At 37.6% G+C, this 24,231-nt stretch overlaps 1 protein-coding gene across 5 annotated transcripts in view; it reads left to right on the forward strand.

The window, feature by feature from the left end:
* The window catches only part of FER (FER tyrosine kinase), a 254,067-nt gene that overhangs the window by 38,641 nt on the left and 191,195 nt on the right, over window positions 1–24,231 (forward strand). For all 5 annotated transcript variants that reach the window (XM_058656235.1, XM_058656236.1, XM_058656239.1 and 2 more), the window contains exons 3-7: window positions 2,668–2,841; window positions 3,889–3,988; window positions 17,637–17,820; window positions 22,074–22,211; window positions 22,778–22,897. In XM_058656235.1, coding sequence (XP_058512218.1) covers window positions 2,668–2,841; window positions 3,889–3,988; window positions 17,637–17,820; window positions 22,074–22,211; window positions 22,778–22,897 — 716 coding nt within the window. The remainder of the gene's footprint in view (window positions 1–2,667; window positions 2,842–3,888; window positions 3,989–17,636; window positions 17,821–22,073; window positions 22,212–22,777; window positions 22,898–24,231) is intronic.

Raw genomic sequence — 24,231 nt, forward strand, 5'->3', positions numbered from 1 at the left:
TGCCTCCCTTCCTGCCTCCCTTCCTGCCTTCCTTCCTGCCTTCCTTCCCTCCCTCCCTCCTTCTCTCTCTCCCTCCCTCTCTCCTTCCCTCCCTCCCCAATCAAGGGAAATGTGAAGAAGCAAGGAATAGATTATAATAGAGGAACTTCTCCAGGACATGCAGATGGAACAGGGTGTAGCAGAGTGGACAGCAGGAGTGTCTTTTAGAAAGCAGAGAGAATGTGATAAACATATCCTGGAATCCCAATTGTAATTCATCATTTTCTTAAAGTATCCACATAGGCTACTACTGTATTATCAGGATCCACTAGAATGGAACTAGCAAAGGAATATTTTCTGACCATGAGTTATAGAGTGTTTATGTGTTGGGTACAAAAGAGGTCACTAAGTAGAGAAACAAATTGTGAAGAGACTGTGAAGATGTTCATTTCAATGCTAGCTTCTAGACTTTTAGCTTTTAACCAGTGTTATCAGAAAAGTGTGGTGGTTCTTTCCTCACCTTAATATAGACATAAAAAGCTGGGAACTGGCTAAGAGCAAGTGTAATATCTGTTCTGAGCAGTTAAACTGTGAGGCTAAATGCACAAGAAGAAAGAACATTTACATGCCACAGTAAGTCCTTAAGGAACATGATCTTCACATTGAGTTATAGAATTGATGGGGTTTCATGCGTATAACTAACGTGTGGAAATCATTATATGCTCATAATAAGGTGTCTGAGAGTCACTATGCTAGGTGTGGCACTGATGGTGTGTTTTTTCCCCCATGTTTGTTGTCCATGGATTCCCTGAGCTTATTGGATGTGTGGTTTTTTAATTTTTGTCATGTTTTGGAAAAATTCAGATGCTTTTCCTGTCTCTGTCTCCATAGAGGATTCCAATCGTATATGCATTCTTTTTCAATTTTTACTCTTTCAATTATTTTTTTAAAATATTTATTTATTTTTATTGCACAGTCAGATATACAGAGAGGAGAGACAGGAAGATCTTCTGTCCGATGATTCACTCCCCAAGTGAGCGCAATGGCCGGTACTGCGCCGATCCAAAGCCGGGAACCTGGAACCTCTTCCAGGTCTCCCACACGGGTGCAGGGTCCCAAAGCTTTGGGCCGTCCTGGACTGCTTTCCCAGGCCACAAGCAGGGAGCTGGATGGGAAGTGGAGCTGCCGGGATTAGAACCAGCGCCCATATGGGATCCCGGGGCTTTCAAGGTGAGGACTTTAGCTGCTAAGCCACGCCGCCGGGCCCTCAATTATAATTTTTAACCAAGATTTTTTTGCATATTTTCAGTGTACTACTTAATGCTTTGATATACATGAACATTGAAATGATTGTCATATCAAGCTATCACCTCTTGGTTTTCCAGTTACCAGTTTTCGATAGGAATACCTAACATCTCCTCTTACAGATTTTGAGTATAGATGATGATGATCTATAGTTACCAAGCTGTACACTAGATCTCCAGAAGTTATTCATTCTGTGTAACTGAACTCTAGTTCTTTTCACTGACCTTCTGCCATTTTCTTCATCCCCCAATCCTTGACAATCGATGCTCATCCTCTATGAGTTTTGACTTTTACAGATTCCACATATAAGTAATGTATGCAATACTGATTTTCTGAACCTGACTTTTCCACTTAGGTTAATGATGTCTAGATTTACCCAAGTTTTTTTTTTTTTAAAAAAGCAAGATTCTGGCTAAAGAACATTTGATTGCGTATCACAATTTCTTTTTATCAGTGATGGATACTTGGTTTTCATTTCATGACCTTTGCAAACAATGCTGCAATGAACATGAGATTACAGATGTTTTTGACATTGATTTCATTTCCTTTGAATATATATACCCAGAAGAGGAATTACTAGATCGTAGGGCAGCTTCTGTTTTTATTCATTAATGATCCTTCATGCTATTTTCCATAATGGCTATCCTCTATTACAGTTCTGCTAATAGTCTGTGTTTCTCGCTTCCCTACTTCTTGGCAATATTTGCTGTCACTTGTCTTTTTGACAATCGGCATTCTAACAGCTATATTATATCTTACTGTAGGTTTGATGTGCGTTTACTTTTTGGTTAGCGATGTTACACGACATGTCTTAGGACTTGTTGGTCATTTGTATATATTCTCTGAAAAAATATCTATCTTGGCACACTTTAAAATTGAGCTGTTTGTTTTTGTGTTGTGAGGTTGTATGAGCTCTTAATCAAATTGATAGTTTGCAAACATTTGATCTCATACTGTAGATTGCCTTTTTATGTTGTTCTTTCCTCAGTTACGTGGCTTTTTGGTTTGCTATAACCTCATTTATTTGTTTTTGTTTTTATTGCCTTTGCTTTTTGTTGCCTATCTGTAAAATCATGCCAAGTTCGCTGTCGAGGAACTTTCCCCCTGTGTTTTCTTTTAGGATTGTTAGAGATTTGGATCTTACATTTAGGACTTTAATCTATTTTGAGTGCATTTCTGTGATTTGTTTACGGGTCCGATTTGTATCTTTTGCATGTGATTATCCAGTCTCTCCTGTTACTTTTTGGAGAGATCATCCATTTCCTTTTGCACATTTCTGGTCCCATCATCAAAGTTGAGTTGACCAATTGTGTAAGTTTTTTGAAAACTTAATGTACAACTGATATCTGCTACAAACTTTAACTCTCTGTATTTTCTTTGAAGTCTTGGCTACTTATGATTCATCACACAGAACAGCTTAGCAGGATAATGAAGACACATGCGGAGGACCTGAACTCGGGGCCCTTACACAGACTCACCATGATGATCAAGGACAAGCAGCAGGTAAAGAAGAGTTACCTGGGCGTTCATCAGCAGATGGAGGCAGACATGATCAAGGTGTGTCTCTCTGTATGGAAGTTGACTGATTCTTGAACTCGCTACAATATTTCTTCATTTTCTACAAAAAATCAGTTGTGTCTCTAATAAATGCTATTGTATTTTATTGGATATAAAACATTGTTCACTCTGTGATACATTGTGAATTTGCATAAATCTATGAAAGAAGATGTTAGGTCCGGTGAGGTGACCTAGCAGCTAAAGTCCTCACCTTGAACGCGTCAGGATCCCGTATGGGCACCAGTTCTAATCCCGGTGGCCCCACTTCCCATCCAGCTCCCTGCTTGTGGCCTGGAAAAGCAGTTGAGAACAGTCAGAACCTTGAGACCCTGTACCTGTGTGGGAGACCTGGAAGAAGTTCCTGGATCCTGGCTTTGGATTGGTGCAGCACCGGCCATTGCAGCCACTTGGGGAGTGAATCATTGGATGGAGGATCTTCCTCTCCTCCTCTCTGTCTCTCTGTGTATCTGACTGTGTGATAGAAATAAAATAAATCTTAGAAGAAAGAAAGATGTTGCCACTTAAGCAGTGAAATCATGCTGTGATTGTGCAGAACTTTTATCTTTAGTGAAATATCTCTACCATTTCAAATATGTAACATGTCATAGTATAAATAATTGAAAGGCAAAATATATACAAAGCAACTTAGTTAAGGTCTTCCTAACTTATCTTTATATTCAGAGTCTGTGGATAACTCTTTGAAAGTATTTTTATTGTGGAAAATTATTAAGTAGATGATGTAACAGAGCACCCACGTCACTGTATTCTCCCATTCACATTTTTTTCTAAGTATAGAAAATGTTTACATACATTGCAAATTAATTTATCTTTTAATTTTAGATACTAGCATTATTTTTTATTTGCCCTTTACAAGAAGCTTATGTTTTCATATTTTGTTAAACTAATTTTTGAATCTGTTGTTTGTTATTTTATGTTAAAGAGCAACAGTAACCTATAAATAGTAAAATACAAATCAGTTCTTTCAAATTTAAGCTCTTGACCAATGTAAACATGTAAGAAGTTTTGTTCATCTTGTTTCTTTGATAGGTTACAAAAACAGAATTGGAGAAATTAAAATCCAGCTATAGACAATTAATTAAAGAAATGAACTCTGCCAAAGAAAAATATAAAGAAGCTTTAGCTAAAGGTATGGGAAAATTATGAAAAATGTTTTCTTTAGAGATTTTTATTCTCACAATTTGAAAGTTATTTTATAAGTAGTGGAATGATTCCATTTAGAACAAGTAACGTAAAATGAACTAAATAGACTAATGGTCAAACTCATAGTTATTTTTTTTGTGTGTGAATGATTGGGAATATTTTTGAGTGGTATATATCAAGTGAATTTATGCAACATTTGTAATAGAATATAAGAAAATGCTGAAGATATTTTCTATAGCGTGATTTATTAGAGAGCACTAAATAAGAAAAATAAGGGGTATTTATTTAGAGGGCTTTTAAATCTTTTTACCTGTGGTATTAAGAAGCATTAGAAAGATAAGATTACTTTATGGTGTCATTTTGTCTTTACCTTAATTTTATCTGTATTTGTTGTTCTGTGTGTTTCTTGAGAAATCTTATAAGCAAATGGAAATAAAGTCAGATTATTTATATTTTAAGTAGAGATTTATGGTTATAGCTTGTATAAAGTGTTTCATTAATTTTGTCCTTAAACGTTTTAATGTTAACTTTCAGTAGAGATTAGTGTAGTGTTTAGACAAAACTTCTAAATGAAATGTCAAAATTTGGTTTTTGACTTTTGTGCCTGACTTTTTGACTTTTGAACCACAGTATGATCAACGTCAGTAAACCACTTTTAATTGACATATCTTCATTTTTTAAAGATTTGCTTTAATTATATGGGCCGGAGCCTTGGCATAGTAGGCTAAGCCTCTGCCTGTGGCATTGGCATGCCTTATGGGTGCTAATTCTTATCCTAGCTGCTCCATTTCTGATTCACCTCTCTGTTTATGGTCTAAGAAAACAACAGAAAATAACATTTTACTTTTCTGCTGCAGGTTGAGTTCTGATTGAACTTATAGTTAGGTTTAATTTTACCCATAAAAACTTTCCATGTGTGTGTTCTGTAATGTAGAGAATTCTGAGATTTTCCATTAAAGCTTCTTTTCTGAATGAACTCAATACTCTGTTTACTGTAATTAGATAATTCTCTTACAGTGCCTACTTTTTTCAAAGGATTCTGGAAGTTTAGGTTCACCAATGTGTACAAGTAATTTTAAGTTATTTAAGTATTTATGTTGCTTTTGTCTTTCTAGCCATGTGGAGTAAAAAATTTCGTGTGAATCCTAAGGATTATATTACCTATTTCTTGAGTTGGTATATAATTATTTCCTTCTGAGAAAATGGCAGTATTTTATTAGTTAAAAAATTTATTTATTTATTTGAAGGAGTTACATACATAGGTGGGGGAGAGGGAGAGAGAGAGAGAGAGAAAGAGAGAGAGAGAGAGAGAGGAGCCTTCCACCTGCTGGTTAGCTGGCTTACTTGGCTGCAATGCCCAGGGGTGAACAGCTTCATCTGGGCTTCTCATGTGAGTGACAGGGGAGCAAGCACTTGGGACTTGGGTCTGCTACATTTCCCAGGCCATTCACAGGGGTCTGGATTGGAAGTGGAGCATCCAGGACTCTAGTCGGTGCTCCTGTAGAGTGCTGTTATGGCAGGTGGCAGTTTAACCCACTGCAACACATTGCTCACGCTTGTACCTGTGTATATTTGCTTATTACAGTTGTTTTCTGGGTTTTTAAGAGTAGATCTTATGAAACTAATACTGATTTTAATATTTTGTTATTTGTCAGGCTTGAGAAGTTAGTTATAGTGTCCCTGGAAATTTCTTTCATTCAAGAAACTTTTTTCCCCCCTGTAAGCTCCTCCCCTACCCCAGGGTTGTTAGAGATACACTAGCTTCTAAGTATGTGATGGAGAGTTTAGAGAAAGTTGAAACTAAGTCTATATGACTCATGTCCAGACTTCATTAGTTTTTTCCCCTTTCTATAAAGAACATTAATGAAGCCACACTTTATTAATAATAATGAAAAGAGTGTTAGTAGACTTAATCCTCTGTCTTTATTTCTTCTGGGAGTTTTATGCGAGTATTAATTTCCAGATATTGGAGGTCACTGTTTACCCAGTTGCTCATGTTGCAGAAAACAGTCATTGTCTTCATTACATCACATGCCTGCAAACAGTCCTTGGTATAGACAACATGAAGCATGTTTTTCGAATATGAAATACATTTAAAGAATGAATTATGCATGCTGTTACAAAACATAAGCAGTACCTTACTGAACCGTATGATATTGAATTAGGTGAATTTAAATGTGTTTTTTAATGAAGTTTTACAGTTTACTTGAAGATATATTGAAATATCAGAAAAGACATGCAAAATAATTTCCTGCTAGTCATATATTCCAGGGTAGCCTACCTACCTGATCTTGTGTGGTAGAAGTTCACTACGGTTTTTATTTACCAAGTCTGAAAAATACCTACCAGTAATAGGACCTCCTCTTACATGAGAATCAGACTGACTACTTCTGTGTTAACATATTTAGTATTCGGGGAAAAAGACACAAAATTAAATGTTCCTGTAACAATCTGGCTGGAGAAGCTTGAAAGCAGCTCTGCTGTCCCTCTTGTCTAACTGAAGCGGGGAAGCTCATGGCCTCACTAATTATGCTTTCTGTAGTAGGAATAGAGAAGAGTGTTAAGGGATTGATCATTTACAATCTGTCACTTACCCTGTGCCGGCAAAGTGAGAAGGTACCTACTGCTAGAACTGTGGGGAGTAGCTTTAAGTCTCATTCAAAAGTAAATTTTTCTGTAATTGAGAAGTAGATTTTCTTAAATTGCCTCTTCATGCATTATGAACAGTAATGTGATATTTTACAGCCGATTAAAATTGACTAGAATCTTGGAGTTGTCTTTTTAGAGTATTTTAATTATGAAAACCAGCTTGAAATGAGTCCAGCCTTGAGACAGATGGTTAAATTTATGTTTAAGTAAATCCAAATTTAAAGAAAAGAACACGACTTTTTTAACAGCTCTTTTAGTTGATTTCCTCTATTTGAATTCACCAATTATGCCAATTGCCCTTTCTTTTTAAAATATTTATCGGAAAGAGAGAGAGAGAGAGTACGCTTCAAACCCACTAGTTCACTCCCCACAGGGCTTAATGGCCAGAACAGGGCCAGGCTGAATGTTCCAGCAGCAGCTTGAGGTGCGTCTCTCACAGGAATGGCAGGGGCCCAAATACTTGGACCATCTTTTGTTTCTTCTGTCAGGCCATTAGCAGGAGCTAGATTAGAAGTGGAGCATGGTAGGAGCTGGCATAGTAGCATACTGGCTAATCCTCTGCCTGCAGCTCCAGTCTCCTATATGGGCTGATTCTAGTCCTGGAGGCTGTTCCACCTCGGATCCCACTCCCTGCTAATAATGAGGGAGAGCAGTGGAGGCTGGCTGTAGGTCCCCGTAGACATGTGGGATAGCCAGAAAACCTCCTGGCTTCCAGCTTTGGACTGGGCCCAGCTCTGGCTGTTACAGCAATTTGGGGAGTGAATCAGCAGATGGAAGCCTTCCCTTTCTCTGTATCTCTAATTTTCAAGTGAAATATATGAATCTTTTTTTTTTAAGTGGAGTAGCTGGAACATGAGCCTGCATGCAGATGGTATGTTGGTGTCACAGTTGGAGGCCTTACTTATGTCCTTATTTAATAATCTCCATGTAGTCCAGATATTTAAACATCATAGTCATGTATGAATTATATTATAGAGGTTATTTAAATATATTCTAAAATCCAAATTCATTTGGAAGAAATCCATTTCGGATATGGTAGTTTCCAAAGGTCGAAGTAGAGTTAAAATCTACGACTGCTAGTTATCAGTTTTATTAAAATGACCTGAAAGTAAGAGGTTTTTCTCATCTTTTGATTCTACTCATTCGTACATGATGTATCACAGCTTGCTGATGACATGATTGCTTTTCACTGCAGGGAGCTTAATGTGATGAGAACTTTACAAGGTCGTTAAGAGTCATGACACTCTCAGTTATTAATCCAGTTTGCATTGGCTTAAAGCTGTGCAGAAATTGGAGTGACAGTGAAAATATTCTCATTAGATGTTGAAATATGTGGAATGAAATACTCTAAATGATTCATTTATATCCTTTATATAAGTTCTTAAAGTGAAAGCATAATAATTTTATTTATCCCTACTTTGCTTAGTATTGCTAATAATCAGAGTTCTGCACACAAATACAAGAGAAATTGTATACTGTTGCTGATTTTTTCCCCCTGTATTTTACACGTGAGCTCTTTGGCAATGTTAGTATTAAACTTAGTTTCATCTGAAGGTAATATGATATAAACAGCATGATCTAAACAAAAGACCAAATTATATTCTTTTCGTGACTGTTAATTTTAAAAAAGTCTAAAAATTTTCCAAGTAAGAACTAGTTCAGTTAATATATTTAAGAGCTTTTTTATTTAGTTCTGGATATGTGGTATGTACTGTTTTTTGAATCAGGGATGTTGTACGTAAGAAAACAAAAATCTCTGCTTCCATGAGGCTTTTGTTTTAGAGCAGGGAATGTCTATTGAATAAAGTAAATAGATGAGGATTGGGAGTTGAGCCTAGCTGTTAGGAGTTCTGCATTTCACGTGAGCTTACCTGTCTTGGATTCCTGGGTCTCACTGTAGCTTGTGCAGATCCTTGGAGACAGCATTGATGGCTCAGGTAGTTGGCTCTTGCTACCTGTACACAGGACCTGGAGGGAGAATGGGGAAATGATGGAAGTAAGAGGCCAGTTACTTCCAGGCTGTTGTGATCCAAGCAGGTGTCACTGCTGGACCTGGGGAAGCAGGAAAAGTGATGAGATTATGGATTTAGAATTGATTCCTATTACTCATGGACTGTGAACACTGTAAGATCTAAATTGCTGGTTCTAATTCTTACAAGGTTATGCTCCCCACATCTGATGCACATAACTCTTTTATGTGTGTTTCTATTTATAGACACTTTAGTGAACTCCTCAGCAATAGTGCTATAACTCAGAAACTGAACAAGGCTTATCTAACATGTACATTCCCCAGAAGGCTTATTCATAGCCTTTCTGAGCATAGGATAACACTGGACAACATTTCAACACTATTCCTGGCTGCCATTTTAGAAGCAAAATCACTAAGAAAAAGCAGTAAAATGTGAAAAAAAAATTGGCACTAAAATGACTGGAAAAGGACAGTTGCTTAGAATGTGAAAACTGAAACAAAAAGGCAAGCATAAGTTATTCTGCCTCAGCTGGGATCCTGTTTCTCAGTGAGATCTTCTATCATTATATATATATGGTGTGCTGTCTCTTAAGTGACCTGCAAAGCCATGTATGTGTTGATTTGGAGTTTGCAAATAAATTTTTAGCCAGTAGTTTACACTTAGATCTCTAGGTCTGAAGTTTTAGCAAGAAGTGTGGAGTAGAACTATGGATCTGGAAGTTGTTGTTATTCTGAGAGAGGGTGGAGAGAGAGAAAGAAACAGAGCCTTGACATCTGTCCTTCATGCCCCAATCGCTTGGTGGCTGAGGCTGGAACATGGCTAGGCAGTAACTAGGAAGTCAATTTTCCAGGAATCCCGTATGGGTGGCAGAGACGCAACAACTTGAGCATCACCGGCTGCCTTCCAGGGTCTGCATTAGCTAGAAACTGGAATCTGGATTTGGATCCAGGGGTTGAACTCAGACACTCTGGTCAAAGGAGGTGGATATCTCAGCTGGAATGTGAAATGCTAGGTGAAACAGCCACTCCGTTATTTGTTATTTAAAGTCATGAGACTGGATGACATTAATTGGTGTGAGATTGAACATAATGAAGAATGCTAAGAATGAGCCCAATGGCAAGAAGTCTGAGAAAGGAGGAGTAAATTGTAAAGAAGATAAAAGAAAAACCATATGATTCTATTCATTTGTAAAGTCCAGTGAGGGATAATATATTAAGGTAGGGTGTGAGTAGAATGAATATTACTAAGGCTTAAGATGAGGACTAAGATTTGGATGTAGGCTATTAGTAATTTTGATAAGAGAAATTTTTGCTGAGGAATAGACGAAAGTCTTCAAAAAAGAGTTAACTGCCCCCGGCTATCTGTATAAACCAGAGTGCTGCAGTCCCACAGAGGCAAGCCCACAATTCTGCAGAATCTGCCCCCCAATCTGGTTCTCTTGCCTTCTGGTGGGTTCTCTGGGCCACCTGACATGGCTCACCCCGCTGTTCCAACACTGTGGCATAACCCAGCCAGGTATGCTTTCCAGCACCAACTTTGTGAGTGCTACTGGATGACAGGTAATGCTGTTTAACCCTGCAAGTCTCCCATGTGGGCTGTGCCTTGGCCTGACCCAGATGTGTCCTAAGCTGTCCCCCCTCTAAACCACTTCATCTCCGCTGCTTTGTTTACCTGTGAGTGCAGTGGGCCAGCCTGTGAAAGATTCCAGAAGTCATTCCTTCCCTGTCAAACGTGCCCACAGCTACTGCAACTCCAATAAGTCTCCAGACCCCTTCTCGGGACCGTTTACAGCACTGCCACCTGGGGGCCAGGGTGGCATGTCCCTGTCTTCCCCAGTTACTTCAGCAAAGGAAACAAAGAAACAAAAAAGAATAAGCAACTCTGCTGGCTTACTCATATAGTTAGGATAGATTTGCCATTGACCAGACCCAGAGTGCCCACCAGCTATTGGCTGCTTTACTCCCTGCAGTGTAACACTTGCCCAGGTTCACGGCGACCTAGGCAGTTCTCCAGGGACCTATTTTATTTTAAAATATTGTATAAGAGTGTGTGATTACAAAGGTTTTCTGGGTTCTTTATTCAGCCTTTTTTTGTTAACTGAATTTTGACATCTTTTGTCATTTTATTTTTCTGACAACTTAAAGATTTTGGTAGGGCAGATTAACTCAGTTCCTAAGTCTGATAATTATAAGGGGAAATTTAGATTAAACAACTTGTTTTGCGTTCCAAAGACACACCCAGACTATAGCTAACATAGCATGTGCTTGTCAGAGCAGCACTGAATAAAATAGGTGAGCCACATTCAGTGTTCCACTTACCACCTTTGCATTTAATTTCCATGTGAAACAATATTGGTGTACATTTGTTCCAAGTAAGTTTATAAGGTAAGATGAATTCCTATTCATTTCCTTCTTACGTAATGTGTTTATGATAGCAATTAGAGAGTAATAAGTAAAAATTACAAAGCTGAGGAAGAACGTTTGAAAGGAAGGAAATACGTAAGAGGGTAGACTGTTTATTATCCAAATCAAAGCAGAGTCGGCTTATAGGTGCTTTACATGTAGAAAGTAATTACTTCTTATTTATTATCGGCAGACTTCCTGACTTAATATCCAGCAGATAGTGTGAACACTTCAGAAGTTTGTAATAAAGTACTTGACTTTCTAGACATGTTTAATGAGTAGCCTAGCCTATCTCTTGTAAATGTCAAACTTACATAATTGAGTTTTGCCAGCTTCATAATACTATTGATGGCATGACATGCTGTATGCACATTCTGTTACTGCAAAATGTTAAATAGATTTGTCAACAAGCAATGGAAAAAGAATTATAATTCAATCTCTTTGTGAATTTCATTATGTAAAGGAGGAGACACTGGATGTTTTCCTCTTGGGTTTCTGACATGGGCCCTGTTTCGGTGCCTCTCATTGTTGAAAGCTTCCACTAGGAGAGATAGGCTTCTGTCTGTTAGAATTTATGCTGTGAAATTCACTTGAACTTCAAGCTCATATGTAGTCATTTATATCTTAAGAAGCCATAACAGTGATGTGAGATGTTCTGAACCAATTCGAATTGCAGTAGGGGGCCCAGTGCAGTCGCCTAGTGGCTAAAGTCCTCACCTTGCACACGCCGGGATACCAAATGAGAGCTGGTTCTAATCCCAGTAGCCCCGCTTCTTATCCAGCTCCCTGCTTGTGACCTGGGAAAGCAGTCGAGGGTGGCCCAAAGCCCTGGGACTCTGTACCTGCCTGGGAGACCTTGAAGAGGCTCCTGGCTCATGGCTTTGGATTGACACAGCACCGGTTATTGCTGTCGCTTGGGGAATGAATCATTGGGCAGAAGATTTTCCTCTCTGTCTCTCTTCCACTCTGCATATATATAACTTAAAAAAAAAGAATTGCAGTAGGTAGATTTTTATAATAAATTTGTAGGTTAAAGGCATTGAAAATTTTGTTTTATGTAGTATTAGCATGTTTATGATTTAGTAATGTAATATAGTCTCCGTGGGACTCTATTCATGTAAAAACTTAATCAAAAAAGGTATATTAGAATCCTTTTGCAAATCATGGCAAATGAATTTATTTTCAAAACTGCTTATCTGCAAGAGAGATGGAGATTGAAAAGGAGAAGAAGATGTAGATGAGGAGAGAGAGAGGAACAGGATGCTTGTACATGCCTGTCTTACAATAAATTATAGAAATAGCTGTAGAGTACCCAGACCTCCAGAAAACCTGTTGCAACGCAAGTACAAATTATGTTTTAAACTTGGTGTTTTTGGAAAACTTACTCTATTTTAATTGGTGGATCTTGTGTGTTTTCATGGATAGTGAGAAAGTTTTTTTTTTTTTTTAACAACTGATGAGAAACTGTTAGTAATTTTAGCATAAGTAGTTTTCAGGTTGCCATAGCCTGTACTTAATAAAGATCAAAAAAATATTGTTTGGAAAGTCCTTAATGTTTCCAATGTACTTCACATTATCAAATCTTACCGAATGGAATATTGAGTATTTAATGAATCAATCATCAGAAGCTAGGAAAATGATGGGCAGTGTGCACTTTCAAAATTTGTGCAAATAGAAATTGGCTTAAATGTCTCCATGAGAGTGTTTTGTGGGCCAGCACTACGGCATAGTGGTGTAAGCCTCCATCTGGCTTACATCTGTAGCTCCGTCATCCCATATAGGCACTGGGTTCTAATCCCAAATTCTTCATTTTTGGTCCTGTGGCCAAGGACATGTATGATCTCTCTGTCTTTCTGTACCTCTGCCTTTCAAATAAAATAAATAACCACAAACAACAACAACAAAACACTTCAAACAACTGTTTTGTGTAGAACATGACCCTTGAAGTTAGACTAAAAAAACTAAGGAATTAAGAATAACAGGGCCTGGCGTGTTAGCTTAGCAGCTAAAGTCTTCACCTTGTATGTGCCATGTGTTCTAATCCCGGTGGCCCCACTTTCCATCCAGCTCCCTGCTTGTGACCTGGGGAAGCAGTTGAGGAAGGCCCAAAGCGTTGGAACCCTGTACCCACATGGGAGACCCGGAAGAGGCTCTGGGCTCTGGGCTCTGGATTGGTGCAACTCTGACCGTTGGGGGCACTTAGGGAGTGACTGATTGGACCAAAGAGCTTTTCCTTCCTCTATATATCTGACTTTCTAATAAAAAAAATCTTTAAAAAAGTAACATTCTTATTTAAAACGTAGGAATTCTTAAAAATATGACTTTAAGTATGAAACTAGCTGAATTCAATGATTATATATTTCAACCAACAATAATAATTAACAAATTAAGCATACAACTTTATAGTAATTCCTGGTAATTGCTTGTTATTTTGTCTTATCATGAATATATAGAATGTAGAAAATTTTGTTGAAATAAAAATATCCGGATAATTATCTGTTTGGCTAATTGTTAGTCTGCTGTCAGATCAAATTTGCTCAATTTCGAGTACTAAACACTGAAACTAGAATAAGTGAGAAAACAAACAAACAAACATTGGAAAAGGCCCCAGGCATTGCTTGGCTGCTAAGGCAGCTTCTCTGGCAGAGGTTGGCAAAGTTTCACTCTACTTAAGACACTAACAAGGCTTGGATTCTAGCCAGCCAGCCAAGGCTTTGGTTCTAGTACGATCAGGTATGCTGCAAGGATGTGGGGTACCAGCTCCTTATAAATGTCTCCGCCTCATCTGGGTGGCTGTAAAGGAGCAGTGTGAGCAGTTTCCAGGGGAAGAGCATTGGCTGGCCTCAGACGTGTTGGTTTCTTTGACAAAAAATTTCTGCAAGAAGGACCCTGAAGAGTGAAACTTATAGACAAAAATGCTGCATAGATCAACCTGTGAAAAGTTATCATGTTTGAACACACTGAAGAATATTTTCCTGAGAATGTTAAAAATCATCCTTGATTAGTATTGAGTGACTAATTGCTAAGTTACTAAAACTAATCTGAAGCATCATAGAAAATGAGTAAATGTGTCTAGGGTCTTATAGTACTGCCACAAAAAAGGTTTATTTGGAGGCAGACAAACATTTGGAAAATTTAAAAAATTCAAATGCAATATAATGTTTAGCAAATCATGAGGTTTAGCTCATGGTAAGGCAAATTATTTCATACTTTTATACACTTAAATATTTGCATAATTAATATCATCAAAGTATCATCCTGTGCATTCTAGTAAAAATAGTGAAAATTTATTTTTTAACTGGTTAGAATTTAATTATTTTTTCAACTTCCTTTGGGTCAGCACTGAAGTGATGTGTCGCTCTCATGCCAGATTCTGTTTCCACTCAGCAGTGAGAAAGGTTAGGAAAAAGACTGTTGAAAAATCATTTTTTTATTGAGAAATTCTTGATCTTATAAAGTAAAAAGGGATCCTTTAGGGCCACATTTTGAATAACTTAGACAATTTTGTTGATATTAACCACGTATGGGAGCCAGCTGATAGACTATGTGTAAGGGTTTATATTCTGTAAAAGGATTAAGTCTCACCTGTGGTTCTAGAATATGGAAATTCTTGAATTTGTCCCTAGGAAAGATGTGTTAACCTGCTACGTTTGCTTCCTCTGCTCCATCTGGATGTAGTTCTTGTGCCACATGCTTGCAAGGGTGACCAGAAGTGCAGAGAAACCACCTTTCATATTCATTTGCTCTATCTGGACATGGTCTGGGTGGTTGAGGTTTTCTCTTGGACTGGAGAGGGTTCTAAATGAGAAGTACTGAGACTGCTGATTCTAAGTGGAGCGGCAACTGAGGGAGCCTCTCGCAGCAACAGTTCTTCATGCAAGAACTGTTTCCTAGGGACAGTATTTATTTAGAGGGTGTGCTTGGATGGAGGTCAGATTAATAATTTGAAAAGTTTACTTCTTACGTCAGAATTGACAAGAAATATTTCTTTAGTTTGCATCAAAAGTTTAAGCTCTGCTTAAATTTCATTCATTTTTATATTCACTCAATTATGTTAGCAACCTGTAAATACTTTTTAAGAAAATTTTATTTGAAAGGGAGGGAGAAAGGAAAGGACAGAGATAGGGAGAGAGAAAGAGAAAGATAGAATCTTCCATTCAGTGGCTACAACGATGAGGTATGACCCAAAGCTCCATCCAGGTCTTGTGGCAGGAGCTGTGTCATTAGTAGGGAACTAAATTGAAGCATAGTTGGGACTAGAATCAGTTTTCTCATATTGTACACAGCTTATCTCACCGTGCCAAAATGCAAAATGCTGGCCTGTATAAATACTTTCTGAATGAGTTTAATAAAGAAATCACAAAAATTTAATTCATTACATTATCAGGATCTCCCAGACTGTTGCCACATGTCTACATATTTTTTTCTCCTGTGGCTTTCCAGTCATTGAGTCCTAAGAATTGTCACATCACCACAAAGGGATTTTAAAAGTGTGTGGAGAAAGAATTTAAAAGATAAGCATAAAAAATGTAAACTGTTATTCAGTGTAAACTCCATTAATGTCAAGATACTTTTCTAAACAATGATACCAGTTATTAGTCCATCAGCAAAGAAGTAGTGGTTCTAGGAATTTGTGCAAATCAATATTTTTGGCATCATTAATTGAGGAAAAGGTAAGATTTAGAATCGATAAGTCAGAAGGAACCAAATCAGGATTGGAAGGTGGATGCTAATGATTTCCTATTTTAAAAGTAGTTTCTCATAAACTCCCCTTACTTGGTAATAGGAGGGAGTAGGAACATTGTTGTGGAGGAGGACTCTGGTGAAGCTTCTAGGAATTTTTCTGTGACATTTTTGGCTGCCTTTCTCAGAACACGTTCCTAATAAGCAGATGTTTTTGCTCTGACCCTTCTGAAAGTCGACAAGCTGAATGCCTTAAACATAGGTTTGCCAGGATTTGCTTCTGACTGGTCAGCGTTGGCTTCGACAAGAGCATTGCTACCTCTTGGTAGCCACTGGTTTGATTGTACTCTGTGTGCAGGATCACACTAGTAAAGTTTTATTTATGGCACTGGTTTGAATCCCAGCTGTTCCACTTCCCATCCAGCTTTGTGTTAGTGTACATGGGAAAGCTGCTGGAGATGCAAGTTCTTGGGCCCCTGTGCCCATATGGGAGAACTGGAGGAAGTTTCCTGGCTTCTGAATTTGGACCAGCCTAGATCTGACCATTGTGACCATTTGGGAAGTAGACTAACACATGAAAGTTCTCTTTCCCTCCCCATTTTTCTCACTCTTACTCCCTCTTCATGTCTTTGTTCTCTGCCTTTCAAATGAAGTATTTTATACATACATATATATACATATATATATACACACATACATACACACACATACACACATACACACATACACACACATACACACACATACATATATATAATTGAATCTGTGCTTCATATCCTGTTATCTTTCTTCTGAGAAATATTTTATCACCTTGTTCTCACTTGTTTGAAATTGCCCTTGAAGATTGCTTTTGTTTGCGGCTGATCTGGGCGCAGCTGTTTTGGCACCTAACCAAGCAGAGAATTTGTTTCATTTAATTTTTTAGTCAGAATTTGGTGAGGTGAACTAGTTGAGAAGTCTGGGGTGTTGGCCGTGGTCTTAGTGTTACTCATTGGTTTTCTTTAATTACAGCATGAGCAAGATTAATTTTTTCCTCTAAATTGATGTGGGTGAGCTATTGTTACAGGCTTTATCTTCAAAATGATGCTGTCCCTTCCTCAAAAGCATCATGTGGCGTTAGTTGCTGATTCTGGGTGGGCCTGTCTCCCTCAAAGGAGCAGGGATTTCACAATTCCACCGCCCAGGCATCACCATCAATTGGATGTTTCTTGCTTCCATTTTGGCAGTACTTGTGTTGCTCTGTCAGGCACTCTTTTCAAACTGATGTCTTTCTTATTCTTCTTAGTGTCTCAAACTAAATCCTGTTGAGAAATGTTAAAACAAGCCAGTGTGATTTTATTTTAGTGAAGAACATCTTGAAATCCATGCATTTTTTTGTAATATGCATTTCACATGGATTTTTGACAGTATCTTAAACAGCCACATTTCCTTATCTTCCTCACAACTTGCTCTTTCTCTTGCTCATACCATATTACTTATTTCTATGCACTCAATATTCCATTTCGCTAGGCTGAATGTCAAGGACTTCGTTTTGCCATGTACTGAATTATCAGGGTCCAGCACAGTTCCTAGTGGGATCCAGTTAATACCCACTGAATGAAAAAAAGAAAGGAACAGATGCAGTTAGAAGGTGAGAGGTAAACTTACTGTCCATTTTAGTCAAATACTTTTCTAGATACGACTCATTTTTCAAGTCTGTTTTCTCCACAAAATTTCCTTTCATTTTACCTCCTTTGTAGCTGTGTGATAAATATAAATAAATAACTTTGCATAAAGCTGAGCACAGAGCATTCATTCAGTGAATTTTTGTTGGGTTTCGCATAAAATGTGTGTAGTAACAATGTAGTGGCAGCTCACATACAGCATATTGTGATGGCAAACTTTCATTTCTTGTGTCTTTGCTAACTTTTTCAATTTTTTTCTTTTTCAGGGAAGGAAACAGATAAGGCCAAGGAACGGTATGACAAAGCCACCATGAAGCTGCATATGCTGCATAACCAGTATGTGTTGGCATTGAAAGGGGCGCAGCTTCATCAGAATCAGTATTATGATACCACACTTCCTCTGCTGCTGGACTCCGTACAGAAGATGCAAGAAGAAATGCTAAAAGCACTGTAAGATGCCTTTCTCAGTCACTGTAAAGTCTCCTCATAAATTGACTGCTACCTCTTTTCTCTCAGGTGGCTTTTGCTTCATGTGGCTTTATTGTTGGCTCAGTCCAAGGATGTCTCAACTCCGTTTGACCTGGTCATGTCTGATTTTTCACTTCTAGTGTCCCTTCAGTTTGTGCTCAGTTCTGAAACTTTCTAGCTAGCACTGAGAATGATCCTTGGCTCCCTTTTTTTCCCTCTATGTAGATGGATATTTAAGTGAAAAAAATTGTTAGTTGCCAAATGTCAAGGTTGGGTGTTTAAATACTGAACAGTTGAGACTCCTTATGGAAAGAATCTGTTTGAAAATTTGCGTGAGATTAAAAATCAGTAAATACTTATTGGATGTTCATATGTGAGATACATGCTGCCTAATGCTTTTGGATGTAGAGGTGAGCTAGCTGCAATTCTTTCCTCCAAGGAATGGTATATTTTAATCAGTAAACAAAATTTATACTATAATCACTAAATAAAATGTGCACATATTGGCTGTATATTTTGATACAAGACAACGAGAGAGAAAGGATTCCCATTTGTTGACTTGCTTAGTGCTTTCCAAATGAAGCATTCAATTTTGATTCACCCAAGACAGGGTAATTTTTCAATGCTGCAGTTGCTGTGGAGGGGGAGTTTGGGAAGAAAGAAGAGAAATGGGCTAATAGTGCAAGAGAAGGGATAAGTTATCTCTCAGGTGGAGATAGTTTAGTGTATTTTCAGAAAAGGAACTGGGGCTGTTTAAGGAAAGTTCTTGGATTCTTGTTAATTCTCTGTAATTTCATCCGTTAGCCTGAGGTGTAGTGAGTTCTGAAATGTAATAGTATATTAATATGAAGGATGATTGTGAAAAAATTTCAGTTAAATACAAAGCCTGAATACTGAATAATTAATATGTGCTAAAATATTAGAGGTAAAATGGTAATTTCTACAACAAACAGTTCCATTTGTATGACAGGCTGTAGTTAGCAAAGTACTTCTATGTGTGGCTATTCGTTTGCTTACTTGTTCTGTTGGTATTCTGTAGAATTAGGGAGAACAAGTTATATCCAGGGTGCATCTGTGTCAGCCAAGACAAGACTTGACAGATTACAATGGGAGACCGTGACAGATGAGGGACTCCAGGCAAGGTCTGATCAGGACTTTTTTGATGAGAATGATGAATACCATGCCCCTCAAACTCACGGATACCGACATCACCAAATGTTACCTTTTTTATGGAGATAGGATCTTTTCACACATAATATTGAATGATCTCTAGATTAAATAATTCTGGCTTTAGAACAGTCCTTAAATACAGTGACTGGGGCTTCTAGAAGAGGGAGAGAGGCCACAGTAGGATGTACACAGGCAGAAATGAGTTATGCTGTTAAAGAAAAATGATACACTGTGCACTCAGAAGCTGGATTTGGGCCCTGGTACTAGCCTAGTGGCAAAGTCCTTGCCTTGCACATGCTAGGATCCCATATGGGTGCCGGTTTGTGTCCTGGCAGCCCCACTGCCTATCCAGCTGCCTGCTTGCAGCCTGGGAAAGCAGTGAAGATGGCCTGAAACTTTCGGATCTTGTACTAATGTGGGAGACCAGGAGGAGGCTCTGGGCTCCTGACTTCGGATCGGCTCAGTTCTGGCTTTTGGGGGCGCTTGGGGAGTGAATCAATGGATGAAAGATCTTCCTTTCTATCATTCCTGCTCTCTGTATGTCTGAATTTCCAATTAAAAAAAGTTGGAATTTGATAATGTCCTTTTTCATAAAAGTTTCTACATTGTGCTGGACAGCATTTTTTTATTTTCATAATTATTCAAAAGGGAAGCTGTTTTAAAAAGCCCAATGCTTGAGCAATTATTTTCCTGACATTAATTAACCTTAATAAAATGGCTTTGTGGTTTCCTTTGAAGGGCTCTGTGGTGCCATAACAAAGATTGTACAACCTGCTGTCGTTGTGCAGTGTTATTTTGCTTGCATACAACATTTCAGAGAAGGGATACAAGTTCCCAATATATCTTAGGTAATAATGACTTCCAGAACTTCTAAAAAGTTGACATCAGATTTATCTTTGCTGTTTTTCACAATCTGCATGACTTACTCTTTTTGTCTTTATGCAAAAGATGGAAGATAAATTCAATATTTAGCCGTGAACAGTGAAGGCTAAATTTTTTGGTCATTTTCCAGTATTCACAATGAGATGATGAAATGATGAGTTTTGAATCAATGTGAATGTATAAACTTTCCAGTATGGATAAAATTGCAAAAGGTCTACTTAAAATATTTAACCCATAAATTTAGTTGTGTCTTGAGTTATATACTTTTAATTTAGAAGTGTGTCTTGTTTTCACTTCATGAATTAATGTTTCCTCAAACTGTTCATTGGAGTCTCAAAGAAAGTATCAATAGTATCATTAGTGTAATGGCTTTTTGAGATACACAGCAGTTTTCCAAGTATGTTATATTGGTGATATCACTGAAACTGAATCCCATGTGGCAAGTACCCTCCCATATAATAATAGCTTTTGGACTCAGTGTGGTAGTTTAGTGACCAAAGTCCTTGCTTTGCACATGCTGGGATCCCATGTGGGCGCAGGTTTGTGTCCTGGCCACCTTGCTTCCTGTTCACTTCCCTGCTTGTGAAATCAGTCAGGAACAGCCCTAAACTTTGGGACCCTGCACCCACGTGGGATGCCCGGAAGAGGCTCTTGGCTCTTGGCTTCAGTTTGGCCCAACTTTGGCTGTTGTGGCCACTGGGGGAGTGAATCATCGGACGGATCATCCTCCCTGTCTCTCTTCCAGAAACAGGGAGATGGATGGGAAATGGGACCTCCGGGATTAGACCCGGTGTCCATATGGGATCCTGGTGCATGAAAGGTGAGGACTTTAGCCGCTAGGCTACATTGCTGGGCTCTCCTTTACCTTTTCTTAAAATAGTGTCTTGTTAAACATTTCTATAGTATTTGAAGCTAACAGTGTCTGAAACAGTTTAAGGATTTTTATTTTATCCAGTTCTTTTCCTTTCCTTTCCTTTTTTCTTTTCTTTTCTTTCTCTTTCTTTCTTTCTTTCTTCCTTCCTTTCTTTCTTTCTTTCTTTCTTTCTCCTTTTAACAATGTTTACCTAGTTGATTGGGGTGGGGAGGGTCAAGGGTTAGGGGAAAGTAGATGAGATCATTGCCTCCAAACTTAACTTTTTCTTCCTCGTGTTTCTGGGGAACTGGGGAGACAAGATGAAGAGCCACAGCCAGCCTCCCCACCATCCCAGCACCGGGAGGTGGGGAACAGCCACCCAATGTCACCCCAGGGTCCCTGATTGGAGCATGTTCTGAGGGTTCTGCTTACGTGGTTTAGATGGTTCTGAGATGGTCAATCTAAGGATGAGGAATCCTTCTAATGTCCGTTGGCTGACACAACCCACCCTAGAGTCTCCTTTCACTGCTTGGCTGTCATTGCTTGGCTGGCATAGTTGATCCTTCCTCTGCCATAGTACTTGGTGTCCTCTGCAGGCCCCAATGGGCTGCCATATCCTCCATGTACAAATGAAACAATTGAGAGGAATTTCATCATAAGAAAGTCTTTAAAGTTTACTTTCCTAAGAATGATGATTTTTGAAAAGTAGAACAAGCCCTACTTTGTAGTTATATGCAAGATAAGCTTGTTCCTCTGTATTTGCTGTTGAGGCCACTTTTTCAGAGCCCCTTTTAATTGAGCATGTTGGTGTTTGCGACAAAATAGCTTTTCTCAATTTGCATTTCTTGGATCAGGCTAATGATTTTGGTGACATTTTTGTCACTGGCTTGAGGTCTGATATGTTAGATGTCACTAAAGGAGTAGAACCAGTTGTTGTGGATTGTACAGAGTCTTGGAGTAAGCTCTGTGAGCTGGCCAACATGGGAAGGGTACATTAGACAGATGAGAGCTGATCAGAGTTCCATGTGACACAATCCAAAGGTTTTGTCAGAATGTTTGAAAATGGAAGATTATCAACAGCTAGCCTACATTTTCAAATAGATAAGTGGATGTTTTAAAAAATAACATTTGTTCTGAATCGTTTGTAGTTATTATTTGATTTTGTAACTTGCTAATTTGTACATTTATATAATCCCTATATTTTACTCTATAGGTATGTGGGAGACTAACATCAGTAAATATTGATATAAATTATTTTGATCCCATTTTGGGGTTACGTTTCTCTTGATAAAGCCTTAAAAATGTTCTAACATCTTATTTTTGTTTTCAGGAAAGGTATATTTGATGAATACAGCCAGATAACCAGTCTTGTTACAGAGGAAATAGTGAATGTTCATAAAGAAATTCAGTTGTCTGTTGAACAGATAGATCCTAGTACAGAATACAATAATTTCATAGATGTTCACAGGTATGATTTTTTACATGTCTCCTTAAGCATTTTTGGCAGTGTTGTTTTTCTACCAAATGATAAATAATGCATATTTCAAAGTTTATTATTACATGGAGTATTTCAAATTAATTTGTCTACCCTTGATGTTGAAAGTCCTTTCTCAATAACAACTAATTTACATAATGCTATGTAAAAAAGCTGGTTGGTTGTTACTGTATCAGTGTTAATGTTAATAAATCCATGAAATTGTATTTTCTTATTAATATTTGTGTAATAATACCGAGGCTGTATATGTGTATTAAGCTATATGATGTAATAATGACTATTCAAGGCATCAATTTTTCACTAATTGCAATTATGACAGGTCTAAATTTAGTGGATAATAACTGCATGCTACAAACGAGTAAACTATGGCTAAATCGCATGACTGTGTTTTTCATGCCTAGGATTTAATTTGATTTTTATTATTTGTGTTTACTTAGTTAATCTAATTTTCAGTCAAGAGCAAATACTCTGTTTTGCTGTCTAATCAGATATATTAAGATAGTATACTTTAATTAACAAAAATTGTTTGACTCTGCTAGAACAACAGCTGCTAAAGAACAAGAAATTGAGTTTGATACTTCGTTATTAGAAGAAAATGAAAACCTTCAGGCAAATGAGATCATGTGGAATAATTTAACAGCAGAAAGTTTACAAGTAATGTAAGTATTTAAAACATCTGAACAGCTTAAATATTGATGCTTCAATTGCTTTGTACTGTAGTACATTCAGTATCTCAAAATTTATTGTAAGTAATAAAAAGTAAATTAAGTTTGATCAGAGTACCATGTTTTGAGAAGTATATTCTTTTGATTATCATGACTTATTTTGGTATTTCTGAAAAATCACATTTCATTGTTGAAATTATTGGCAGAGCCATTTTGGGAATACAAATACTGAATGGTAAGAGGTAACAGTCACTTTTGTCCGAATATTTACTGCAGAAGTTGAATTTTTTTATTGAGTTTTCTCTTGAGACAGGCATGTCTTATGTTTTGATTGTTAAACCAACAATGTCCTTGTTGTTTCTGTTGCATAAAATTTAAAGAATTTGTGAGAAATCTTGATATGTTTCTTAGTTCTTATGAATATTAAAGGCAATTCATAATGTATTTTGAATTTAGAAAACCTAAGTGAGACATTATTTTAAAGATTTAGCCCATCTTCTCATCATGTCATTTCATCTTTTGAAGTTTTACCTCAAATAACTCAACCAACAGTTTTTATATAACATAATTAAAGTCAACTATCTTTTGTTCAGTTTTATTACCCTGTAGTGGTAAGACAGTGAACTAGAGAAGTGTCATGGATGAGGCCTTTGAAAGGTGTTTGAAAAATTTCAAGCTGGCCAGATGGATTAAGTAATAACAAATAATTCACACATGTTGTACACAAGATAAAGGCATGGTGATGGCTATAGAACGGCCACTGTTCACAGGAAAAAGGCACAGGAGTACCTTGCAATGGAGAGCTATTCCTTACAGCCCTATAAAGGAGTTTCCTAATACTGTTCCCCTGTCTTGGTGTCTTTGACTTTGCCTGTTGGCTTTGACCATTAGTATTTATGGTGGTTCTCACCCTGGATGATGATGTTCTCCAGGGGACCATTGACAATGTGTTGAAGACATTAGTCTCAAATGCCAAATATCCTACAGAATATAGGACAGGTTCCCATAGAAACAGAATTGTCTAGTAAAATTTTCAGAAGTGTGGAGGTTTGGGAAACTAACCAGCGGAGTTGGATGCATGCTCCAAAATGGCTAGCAAAATTTTTCAATTCCTGTGCTGTGAAATACCTGATTTCTTAATTTATGTGTTGCTTGTGAGGGAATATAAATAATATGTGTCATGGTATAAATTACTAAACTAGTACTGTTTTTTTTCCTGTTAGCATTTTTTGCTCCCAAATAATCTATCCATTTATTCATTGAAGTATATAAGATTGTAACGCTTAATTCTTTCAAATAAGTTTACATTGAAATTGATAATTAATTTT

This window comes from Ochotona princeps, chromosome 28 (genome assembly GCF_030435755.1).
Source record: "Ochotona princeps isolate mOchPri1 chromosome 28, mOchPri1.hap1, whole genome shotgun sequence".
NCBI lineage: Eukaryota > Metazoa > Chordata > Mammalia > Lagomorpha > Ochotonidae > Ochotona > Ochotona princeps.